General features: G+C 37.6%; 1 protein-coding gene across 2 annotated transcripts in view; it reads left to right on the top strand.

The window, feature by feature from the left end:
- Positions 1 to 11878, top strand: part of kcnn2 (potassium calcium-activated channel subfamily N member 2) — a 40766-nt gene that overhangs the window by 986 nt on the left and 27902 nt on the right. For both annotated transcript variants that reach the window (XM_086097139.1, XM_086097138.1), the window contains exon 2: positions 119 to 214. In XM_086097139.1, the coding sequence (XP_085953265.1) occupies positions 119 to 214 (96 nt within the window). The remainder of the gene's footprint in view (positions 1 to 118; positions 215 to 11878) is intronic.

Raw genomic sequence — 11878 nt, 5'->3', positions numbered from 1 at the left:
AGTGCTTTCCTAATCAGCCGTCATTTTGATTTATCCAGCCGTGTAACATAACGCTGTGAAATTTCTCCTTTTATGCCACAATGTTGTCTTTGGTTTTAGTGTTTCCGCTCTCTTCCAGGAGTCCCTGTATTCATTAGCTCTAAAATGCCTGATAAGCCTTTCTACAATCATTCTCCTGGGACTGATTATCATCTACCATGCAAGAGAGATCCAGGTAATGAAACACACCTTGTATTTTGTTTTTCTTTTTTTCCCACACTCGTTTACATGTTGATGTGGCCAAAGGGGATAGAGGTTCATATGGGATCGTCACAACTGATTTAAAAAAAAAAAAATATATATATATATTTTTTTTTTTTAATGGAACCTGACAACTATTTGTAGAGAAGGTACACCAGATTTCCATAAATAGTGGTTAGAGGCATTTCTATACTCAACTGCAGATGGGGAAGGCATATATTGGGGTTTGCTTCTTGTATAACGGCATTTTTTTTAGAGTGTGTTCCAATTGTGTCAAGTGAAAATGGAGCTAAAACTGCACATAAACATGGACACACTTTCTGGAGGGAGAGTACTGGAATGTTAATCATTATAATCATATACTTCACTTGGTGCTGCTGTTTTGGTTAGCAAGTTCTAATGGGCTCAGCATAGAAAAACACAAACACATGTATTGGGGAAAAATAATGATAAAAAAAAATAATTATTAGTGAATAGTGCATCCGGCGACTATTAGAGGACATCATTTGAGGAAATGCGGTAGTTTTATTTATCACAACTCAACATGCTCATGTTCAGGTGTCTCTTTAGTTGTTTCAGTTTTCATCTCTGGTCATTCACAAGCTAGCAAAGACCACTTTACAGTATGCGATGCCAATTGAAAAACAGATTCCATCTGATTCAAGAACTTAATGTGTTGAGTGCGTGAATAAAGCCGCCCAACCACCTTGAGAGTTTCCCCAACGCGTGCGGACAGTTTAATGACCTTGCCCAGAAACGGTGCTGCAACAGTTCATCTTAAGCCGCAGCACTTGTGCCTTTTGTCGAACAGCCACAAAATCAATAGTGACACATTCTGCAGCGAGAATCTATGTAGCTTTCACATATGCAAGACTTCTCCGTTTTAATTAACTTGAGAGGGAAACAACTTGAATGCAGGCCGCGTCGCCATCATCACTTTCAGACGTGTTTGTCCAACAGTTCAATACTCAATTCAGATTGATTGTCATATTTTGCGCCAGGCTTGTATTTTTGTAATTTACAATTCTGTGGGGAATATCTGTCATTGGAACAGCCCAACAGTAAAATGTCCCGTTGTAAAGCTTTCTTTTGTGAGCGATGATAGAAATGTTCGTAATGTGTATCCATTCCCTCAGAGAGCTTACGTTTGCATGAACGTATCACATACATTGTTTGCACCCTTTCTATATGTGTAAATTATTCAATTCATAAATGAGTCCTCCCTGAACCTTCTGTGCGTCATGTGGGGGTTTATTTGTGAATGATATCGTGCCTCTACGCATTCTTCATTAAAGCAGGTTTCCATTACTAGCATATAACAGCTTGGCTGGAATTGTTGGCGATGCCTCAGTGCACATTTATTGGCTCCATTCCCCATAAACACTTTCAGTGCATGTGCACTGTTGTTTGATAGTCTTTGACATCGTTATTAGTGAAGTTTAGGTTTTTTTTTTGTCATAATGGAAGTGTACTGATAAATATAGTCAGCATGCACACCTTGAGATCCAATGAAAATCACATTTCTGAATCATGCTATATATATATATATATATATATATACATAACGTACGAAAGCAAACAACCCAAATCCTGGGTCCTCACGTTAATCAACGACAAGATTGAATGGATTTGACCATTGACATGCAAAATTGAGGTAAAGTGGTTTTGCATAATCCTGCTCACGTACAGGTATAAGTAAGCAAACAGAGATTAAAAACGCAGCCTTATCATCGGTGGAATAATTAATACGCTAATGAAAAAAAAAACTCTGCAAAGGCTGCAAACTATATCTCCAATAATAAAGTATATGTTATCATTTTACAAGTAATCTCACATTTATCAGTTATCCCAACAGAAACACCCAATATAAATTGTATATATATATATATATATATATATATATATATATATATATATATATATATATATATATATATATATATATATATATATATAGTATATATGAGTCACATATAATCACATATAACACAAAGACAAAGGATAATTAAACTTTGTCCTGGAAAACAATCGTTGCTTATACGGTCTTTCTTTACTTGTTGTTGCCATCTACTGGCCTGGCATTCTTATTACAGAATTTGTAGTCATTAAAATACTGAACAATTTTACTGCCTGGAATCGTACGCCAAATGCACGTTCGTATATTCGTTTACCATTCAACCAGCAAATCCCGAATCCATCAGAATGGGTTACTAATTGCACTTTTGCCGAAAAACACGTTATAGTAAAAAAGAAAAATCCAATTTGATCAGAACGGTAAATGTTAAATGCGCTTATAAAGCATTTTATCTACAAAATATGTTGTCCAAAGCGCTTTGCTTTTTTTGAAGACATATCCGAGTGCACATATGTGACGGACGCGCTAACCCAGTCGCGTCAACCTACAAAAAGGTTTTAATTTTTAGTTGAAAATAACTTACTTTAACCCCCAGGACACCTCGTCGTACACTGGCCAAAGGGAGAACTCTTTTGGTCAAGTTTTTAATCCATCCGTGTTATGTTGTACCTGCTAGCTAGCTAGCATGAAGCTAACCTAGGAGGGTTTTGTCTTTCCGATCCAATGTCCAAGATGTGATATGCTGCCTAGATGGGCTTTGTTGACTGATTACTTGATGAAAACACTTCCAGACATTACCATTTAAATCATTCGTGTCACACTCGTACACACGACAATATTCTGTGATTCATCCTCACTCAAATCTGAAAATTCTGATTCGGCATCTCAATTCGAGTCACTGCTGATTCGTTCGGCCTTAGTCACAGTCACTAGGTTGCTCCAACCTGCTTTTCGTTGCCAAGTAAACTCCAGTGTTGCTGGTTTTATGAACCAGTAATTTTAGGCCCACCGAGATGTTGCCCCCCCTGCAATGAAATTCATTATGCATGCACGTCCCTGTGTATTCACAGATGTCTGTCACACACTGAGCCATAATAAGTCGTCGCTATGAAACGTTGCCCTCACCACTCCCGGCCCCTTAAAACTGATTCACTTGTCAAGCTCAGTAAATATTACTCCCGCTCGTTTATCTACTTTCTAACAACGTGAAATGTTTTTGCTCGCTGGAAAAGGTCACGTCGGACAGGGATGGATGCAACGGCAGCCTACCTGCTGTCACGGGAATGACTAGTTTGGGAATCGTCTGCCGTGCGCAGGTGGCCTCCAAAGGCAAGTGTGATATCACAAAAAAAAGAGGCGGGATGTCCGTGAACTAGATTGGTCTCGTCATCTCTAATCGCTTTCATGTGAAATCCTCCTTTCCCAATGCTGATGTTGAGCCTATTTTTAGTCCTCCTTGAAGTGTTAGCAGATGATCAAGTTGCCTTGATGCCTCTTGTTGACATGTGGCCATCCGCCAAAGGAATTTTTAGACTTTTTACTTTAGCTGCGGTTGCTGCGTTGGCAGGCAGCGACTTAGCGTACCAAAGGAGATGGTGTTGCGTCTCCCTCGACTTTGATTTGTCATTGTCAGCGTGCGAGCGTCATTCTGCTTTGTGATGGTCAGCGGGTTCACCTTCCTCCCCATGAGGGAGGGAACTGACATGTTCAAGTTTTTATTTTATTTTATTACTTGCACTCAATCAAAGGGTTTTTATTTGTATTTGGCCGAGGGCCATTTGTGTTCATGTTATCGTTGTGACGCTTTGTGATTGATAGTTCTGCTGAGTTTCTTAAATGTGGTCTAATGCTAAATTCTTTGGGGGCTCGTATGTCCTTGATGTCCATTTAAAATGTGCATACTATTAAAAGTTATTCTCACAAACAGCAGAAAGACAAAGGGCACCTTCTAATTTGGTGATTGGAGTAAAATTTAAGTTAGCTTGCAAGCAAAGCGACAGATTAACAAATTGACTTAATTTTCCTTGCTATGTTTACACAGTAACATGTTTCCTACGCAGAATTTGTGGGACATACCCTTTGTTTCTATGGCAACCTCGGTCTCTTTTATTTTTGTTTTGTTATTTATGTTTGTTAGCTAGCTAGAAAAGTGACAGATCAACAAATTTACTTTATTTTTCCTTGCTTTGTCACACATTTGCACAGTAACATATTTGCTGCAGAATTTATGGGACACTCTTTGTTTCCTTGGCAACTTTTGTTCTAGTTAGTTAGTTAGGTTGGTAGTTAGGTAGTTAGGTAGGTAGTTAGGCTAGCTACAATAGCGACAGATCAACAAATTGACTTAGTAGTTATCCTTCCATGTCACATTCACACAGTCACATGTTTGCGCCGCAGAATTTCTGGGACACACCCTTTGTTTCCTTGACAACTTTGGTCTCTTTTATTAGGTAGTTAGCTATCTAGCAGCTAGAAAAGCGATAAATCAACAAATTAACTTCAGTTTTCCTTGCTATATTAGAATTACACAGTCACATATGTTTGCTACGCAAAATTTGCGGGGCACCCTTTGTTTCCTTGGCAACTTTGGTCTAGTTAGTTAGTTAGTTAGTTAGTTAGTTAGGTTGGTAGTTAGGTAGTTAGGTAGGTAGTTAGGTAGGTAGGTAGCTAGAATAGCGACAGATCAACAAATTGACTTTAGTTATCCTTACATTTCACATTCACACAGTCACATGTTTGCTACGCAAAATTTGTGGGGCACCCTTTGTTTCCTTGGCAACTTTGGTCGCTTTTGTTAGCTAGCTAGCAAGCAAAGCGACAGATTAACAAAATGACTTTATTTTTTCTTACCGTGTCGCACAAATTTACTGTTAGAAATCGTTTCTTTGATTTGTGCGTGTTCAAAATAAAACTCAAAGTTGAAGTCTCATGGAGAAGTTTTTTGCCAACTTTATTTTTCAGAATTCTGAAGTCACTTTAGAACCTTGCTCAAACAGCATCTGGTCTAGAAGTGTGTCCTCTCTTTCCGCTCTCCCTTATTTATACAAAAACAGTTTACTTCCCCCTGTCATCTTGTTCTGTCAGCAGAGTGAAATACACAACTTGATTATCTTACTTCAGTTCCTATCTTAGTCCACTCCAGATGTGGGTAAACAATTGGCCCCCGGCGCCTCCTCGCACAAGGGATTTTTATGGACCGACCTCTGATTGCATTTACAAACATCCCCTCATTTAGATTGAATCAGAAACCTTACTTCCCCAGGGAAGAGAACAAAGACTATAGATTGACTAACATATGAATTAACTGTTGTCTTATTATTACACAGCTCTAACTAATATCAAAAACAATTAAAATATAAATTGAAACAGAGAAACAATGTTAATAATCTAACATTACACAGTAACATGTTTGCTCCGCAGAATTTGTAGGACACTCTTTGTTTCATTGGGAAGTTTTGTCTCTTTTATTAGTTACTTAGCTAGCTAGCTAGCTGCTAGAAAAGAGACAGATCAACAAATTGATTTTGTTTTTCCTTGCTAAGTCACGTTTACACAGTAAGATGTTTGCTATGCAGAAGTGGTGGGACAAACTTTGTTTCCAGTTCGGAGAATGAATGAATGAATGAATAAAGGAACAGGGCAAAGGATAAGCAGAGTGGACAGAGACAGTAAATCAGATGTACGTATAGTAGAAATTATTACGATTGCAATACCACGACATGGTTGTGGATTTAGGACAGCCCGACATGAGGTTTCAATGTTACGAGCAGCCCACAATGAAGTAGCATGTACAATGGCGTGAGTTGGAGTACAGCACCACTCGCCACACAAAAGCACACTCATTTCATTATTCTATAATTGATGGCCTATATTTGATTTTCATACATCTTACTTACCGTAATTGTGACATTTACTACTATTTTAGTGTGGGTAAGTAAGTGCGGCGCGTTCAGACTTATGTTTACATTATTTGCTGCAGTCATGGCAATCAGGTTTCAGTCCATCATGGACAAAATGGGAATATGAGATGACACGGTGGATAGGAAGAGCAAATGTCACTTCAGGACGATTGTGCAGCCAGAGGTTGAGGGGTGCTGCTGTTCCAGCCAGGAAAGTTCAATTGAAACATTTAATTTCATTCCCACAATTTGGAAAACGTAGCATAACACGTTTTGCTCACGGGCATTCAATCAGTTAGTTTGTCTGTAGCACCTTGTCTTTAATATTTAACAGGACATAAAAGCTAGCTTCTCCCATTCCAATTCAAACAGTGATGCTGTCTCGGACTACCTGAAACCTTTCCCAGCTAACCGTATTTAACAACATAAACGGTGAGCTCAAATGAAATCCTGAGGACTAGTAATGATAGTAAAGTGTCGATAAGGCACAGGTTGGAAGGTAAGAAATGTTCTAATAAGTCCGTTTTCAGGAAGAGGAGGTGATAGGTTTGAGTGGAACAAAACATTTTTGAGGAGGATGGGTGTTGCTGTATTTTTGTTGTTAAAATAATTTCTTTCAATTGCATGTACTCTAGCTTGTTTATTAAATAATGTATTTTTGAGTGGGGCTTGTTTTTTAATTATGGGTGTTTGGGTGCACTTTTTGGGTTGTTTTATACAAAATGACCCAATTTTTTGACCAATATTTATGAGTTGTTTTACGCTGAAAGACCCATTTCTTGACTCAAAGTTGGATCAAATCGACCCAAGTAGAGGATCGGTCCATTTTTCACCCATAGTTGGGTTATTTTTGACCCAACTGTTTTTATGCCTATAACCTACACCTTCTGCTTCCTTGAATGATGTTAATTTTTCCTGTCAGTAATGTGATACCATTGGTATGATTATAAAACACAGACAGACATTTTAAACTGAAAACCAGTTTAATGCGGTTTTGGAGCTTAAAAACAGAAAATGGTTTGTGAATCCAGTTGCCTTAAATGCTCTTGTGAATTTTCCTCTTTACTGTACTTGAGACTTCAGGCTGGTGTCAGGTGACGTCATTGGTTGCTGACCTCAATGTTTTCTCCGAACATACAAGCTTTTGGAGCAGACATACTTCTTTGCCTCCCAACCAGAAACCTAAAGATTATTTATTGATGGCGTCCTCTAAACCGTGCTCTGCAAGGCAATGTCAACATGCGGGGCATTTCAGTTTACCTGCTGTGTGCATCTGGGCTGCAACAATAAAGGAAGAGAGATTTATTCCGGTGCTTACTTTGCTTGATTAAAAAGAATTTATTTGCATACATGAAACTTGATTTCAGAATGGCTGCGGAGGGGGGGGGGGGGGGGGGGGGAATCATAGAGAATGTGCGACAGTTTCAGATTTACCGAGCAAAGTGGCCCCTTAGTTGCTCGCTTTGATATCATAAATAAAGCATTGCGTTAAAGTCTAATTGGGCCGAACCTCTCAACTTTGTTCGCTAATGAAATTGAGCGATTTCATTCTGGATGGCAAGATATACGTTTCCCACTCGACATTACACAGATTAAATATTGAGCTGGACTCCATTAGTTATATTGAGCGTGGTGAAGGCGGTAACCAGCCTAGCTAGCAGAACTGGTGAGCTGTCCCTAAGGAAACCAAAACTAAAATGTTCCCACTATCAACTATAAATGGCACTCAGTAGAATGCAGATCTCTGCTAAGTTTGACCTGTTAGCAAAAGTCTGCGCTGTTTTTTTGTTTTTTTTTTCGTCTGACCGTATTGTGGACAGCATGATGAAGTTGCAATTAACGCGTTGGCCTCATTTTTTGGTTATCTTGACTTCCTGTGTGGATTTTCATTGAAGATTCTAAATTGTACTGTACTGTAGTATCGCACAAAGGGGAGTAAACATCTCACATTTCAATGTACAGCTAATAAAAGGAGTGTACATTTTAACTCATTCACTGCCATTTACGGCTATAGACGTCAAAAATTCATTTGAACTATTTCTATTAGTTTAACATTTTTTTCCACTTTTGTTAACAAGAGTGTGAAAACCTAGAATTTTTTTTATTGTACATTTAGAACAGATATTAATGTGTGATTAATCGTGAGTTAACTAGTGAAGTCATGCGATTAATTACGATTACAAATTGGAATCGCCTGACGCCCCCAATTTTTAATAATATTTATTTTTTTTAATCGTGAGTAAGTAAGTGAAGTCACGCGATTACTTACAATTAATTTTAATCACCTAACACCCCTAATTATTAATAATCTTTTCTTCTTCTTCTTTTTTTTTTAAAGAAAATATATATTTTTAAATGATTATTAAAAATTAGGGGTGTCAGGCGATTTGAATTTGTAATCGTAATTAATCGCATGCTTTCACTAGTTAATTCATGAATAATCACAAATTTCTGTTCTAAATGTACAATAAAAAAAAATTCATGCTCTTGTTAACAAAAGTGGAAATGTTTTAAAATATAAATAGTTAAAATGAATTTTTGACGTCTATAGCCGTCAATAGCAGCGAATGAGTTAAAAACAAACAACTTTTTTTTGTTAATATATAAATGAATTAGGTTGTGCAGTTTTTGCCTGATCCTGTGGCCAATCTCTTTGGATTTCACTTCTATGTCTTTTAAAACTATGTTGTACAATGAACGGGATTAGCGTACGTCTCAGGTGAGGGAATGTGTTCTTCGTGAACACACGTCCACTCTTTACTCAGCTAAACTGCCAAGTGGATGTTACTGGATCCAATTGTGTGTTACAAAGAGTCAAACATGAGTGTCTGTCGTTGAAGCTAAAAGGATAAACCACTCACTTTCCTAATAGGCTGCCTGCATGTACAGTATCGTCAAATCAATTGGACTTGATACGTTCCTCGCCCCATGGGCCACAGCAACAATATTTCTGTAAAATTTTGATTTTCTTCATGTTTATTTTCTCTTATAGAAATAGAAGATGATGTAAACAATTTGGAGACAGATGTTTTTGTTTAAATGATAAATGTGTTGGCTGCCCCTTTAAATTAATCAGCACTGAAGCATCTATAAACAAAGCTATGGCATATGGCCTTCATGCAAATGTGCTGCGTTTTGTCGTTCATGTACGCAATTCATCAGGTCTGTGTTCAGTGCAGCTTGAAAACAATTCTTTTGCTTTCTCCTGCTCAAGTTGACGAGCTACACCGTTACAAACACACTCTATGAAAAAAAAAATATTTAAAAAAAATACATTAATTATTCTGCTGATGTGTGCAGATTCTTCCAGCCCGTAAACAAAAACATGAATAAGTGATTTCTCAGTGTTTCCTCACGCCACATCAGATTTTTACGGAAGGTCCCATTAGAATTTAATAGGAAGTGGTTTACACACGCTATATTGTTTAGTGTGTGTGTATATATATTAACTCATTCACTGCCATTGACGGTTATAGACGTCAAATATTCATTTGAACTATTTCTATTAGTTTAACATTTTTTTCCACTTTTGTTAACAAGAGTATGAAAACCTAGAATTTTTTTTATTGTACATTTAGAACAGATATACAATTTGTGATTAACCGTGAGTTAACTCATAAAGTCATGCAATTAATTATGATTTTAATTGCCCAACGCTCCTAATTTTTAATGGTAATTAATCGCATGACTTCAATAGTTAACTCACGATTAATCATACATTTTATGTCTGTTCTGACTGTACAATAAAAAACAAATTCTAGGTTTTCATACTCTTGTTAACAAAAGTGGAAACAAATGTTAAACTAATATAAATAGTTCAAATTAATCTTTGACGTCAATAGACGTCAATGGCAGTGAATGAGTTAATTTAAAGTTCCTGTAACGCCACTTATTTTTTAATACGCAATTAATGACCACCTATTTGGAAAGACACGTCCATGTCAAAACACGAAATATTGGTTCCGGTTCTTCCAGGTCGCGCTAATATGCTTTGTAAAATTACTGTACAAAGTATTTTGATGTAAACACAAATCAATATTGCACTCGTTTTTTACAGTACAGTACATCTTTTTAATTTGAACTCCATTTTATGAGTTATTATGAAATTACTGTATCAATGACTAAAAGGTACAGCCATATTTCCATTAGTTTAACATTTTTACCACTTTTTTGTTAATGCAAGTAAAAAACTTGGGTGGGGGGGTAATTATTTTGTACGTTTTATTGTACATTTAGAACAGATATAAAATTTGCGATTAATGCTGAGTTAACTATTGAAGTCAGGCGATTAATTACGATTAAAATAATGAATCGCCTGACACCCCTAAAATAACTAAACACATGAATAAATAAAAAGGGAAGGCGGCAATTGTTCTTTGATTCCAAATATACTTTTTATTTGATGATTTTACATGAATTCAAATTTTACTCAAGTAAATATCTATTACAAGCGTTGAAGAAAAAAGTAGAAACAGTAGTAGAAAAAAAGTGAATAATCGCGATTATTATGGAAAATTGTGCCTACTTTAAAGGTTTGATTAACCTCATAGATGGGGGGGAAAAAACAGTATGTTAGCTTGCACCCAACAGGACGACAGACTCCTCTTTTAGTGTTTGACTCCATGCTTTATGGCTTGATATGCACCTGTGTGTCATAACTGTTGTTCTGGTGCCACCCTTCAATACTTGATGCTCTGTGGTAAAGGGCCCTTGAGTGTTGTATTTCAGGTCAACCATTACTTTAATTGCTTTCAGCCACCATGTAGGCCCTCCTTATGCAAGCGGGGTCTAAATGTTTAATTACATTGTTTTGAGGTAACAAGCTCTGTAAACGCTTCACGCAGGGATGTGCGTTGTCTAAAATGTAAAATAAAACGCAGCTTGAGCTGCGTAGAAAACAGTGCATTTAGCTGGCGTAAAGTAAGTAATTAGGAGGCGGGAAGCAGGACGCCGGCCGCCATTTGCGTGTCTGCGTGTCTGCGTGTCTGCGTGTCTACGTGACATCGGGCTGGCTTGGCAGGTTAGGGTTACACACTTCTCTGACAGATGTCTGCTTGTCAAAAGAGCTCGGTGTCACACTGCTGATATGAACAACGGCCACTGAAAATTTAATTGACCCGTCTTCATGTGTGTGGGGAAACGGATTGTGGCTTTTAAATAATTATAGATGAGTGGAGCAGCCTTTGTGGGGCCACTCCAGGGAACTTGTAGCTTGCTCTGTTCTCGTTGTATCATACAAAGCAGACTTTGACATGCGTGTTGAGGCAAAGCGGGCGGTCGGTTGTGTATCCTCGTGTGAGGAAAGTAGCATTACTCTATTTTATTGATTTTTCTATAAAAAAAAAAAAAGAAGTGTCCTTGCCTTGAAAATGATGAAAAGGAGCTTCCAATTTCACATGGGGGGAGGGGGGGGGGGGGCTATTCAGCAATTTAATTTTATGTATCACTGCTAAATTTACAATCTAGGTCGCTGATCCCATTAGGCCTCCAGGACTGTTTTCACCTCCATAATGAGAAATCTCAAATTAGACTAAATGGAAAGTTGCTGGCAAAGGTCCGACATGAGCTTGCAGTGAGTGTTCCATATGATGGATATTACTGTATCTGCATACTCAAGATTGCTGTTTTGACCTCTTTTCAACATATTTTACGTGTGATTATAATGTAGGCTATGCCGCATAAGTCAAAGTAGTTTTAAGTGTGTTTGTGTACGCCTGCTTGGCTCAGCTAAGGCCAGGAGTTGTAAATTAGCAAAAAGCTATAAAGTCTTTGTACAGCGCCTCAGTTTCATGACCTGTCTTTGAACTATGGTAAATTGCAATGTCCCTATCAAATAAATGCAAGATGTAAAATACAAGCACAGCAGCGATCGTACAAAAAAAAC

This window comes from Leptonotus elevatus, chromosome 15 (genome assembly GCF_054856555.1).
Source record: "Leptonotus elevatus isolate MCC_2025b chromosome 15, RoL_Lele_1.0, whole genome shotgun sequence".
NCBI lineage: Eukaryota > Metazoa > Chordata > Actinopteri > Syngnathiformes > Syngnathidae > Leptonotus > Leptonotus elevatus.
The sequence above is the reverse complement of the archived record's forward strand: the minus strand, read 5'-3'. Positions and strand labels throughout refer to the sequence as shown.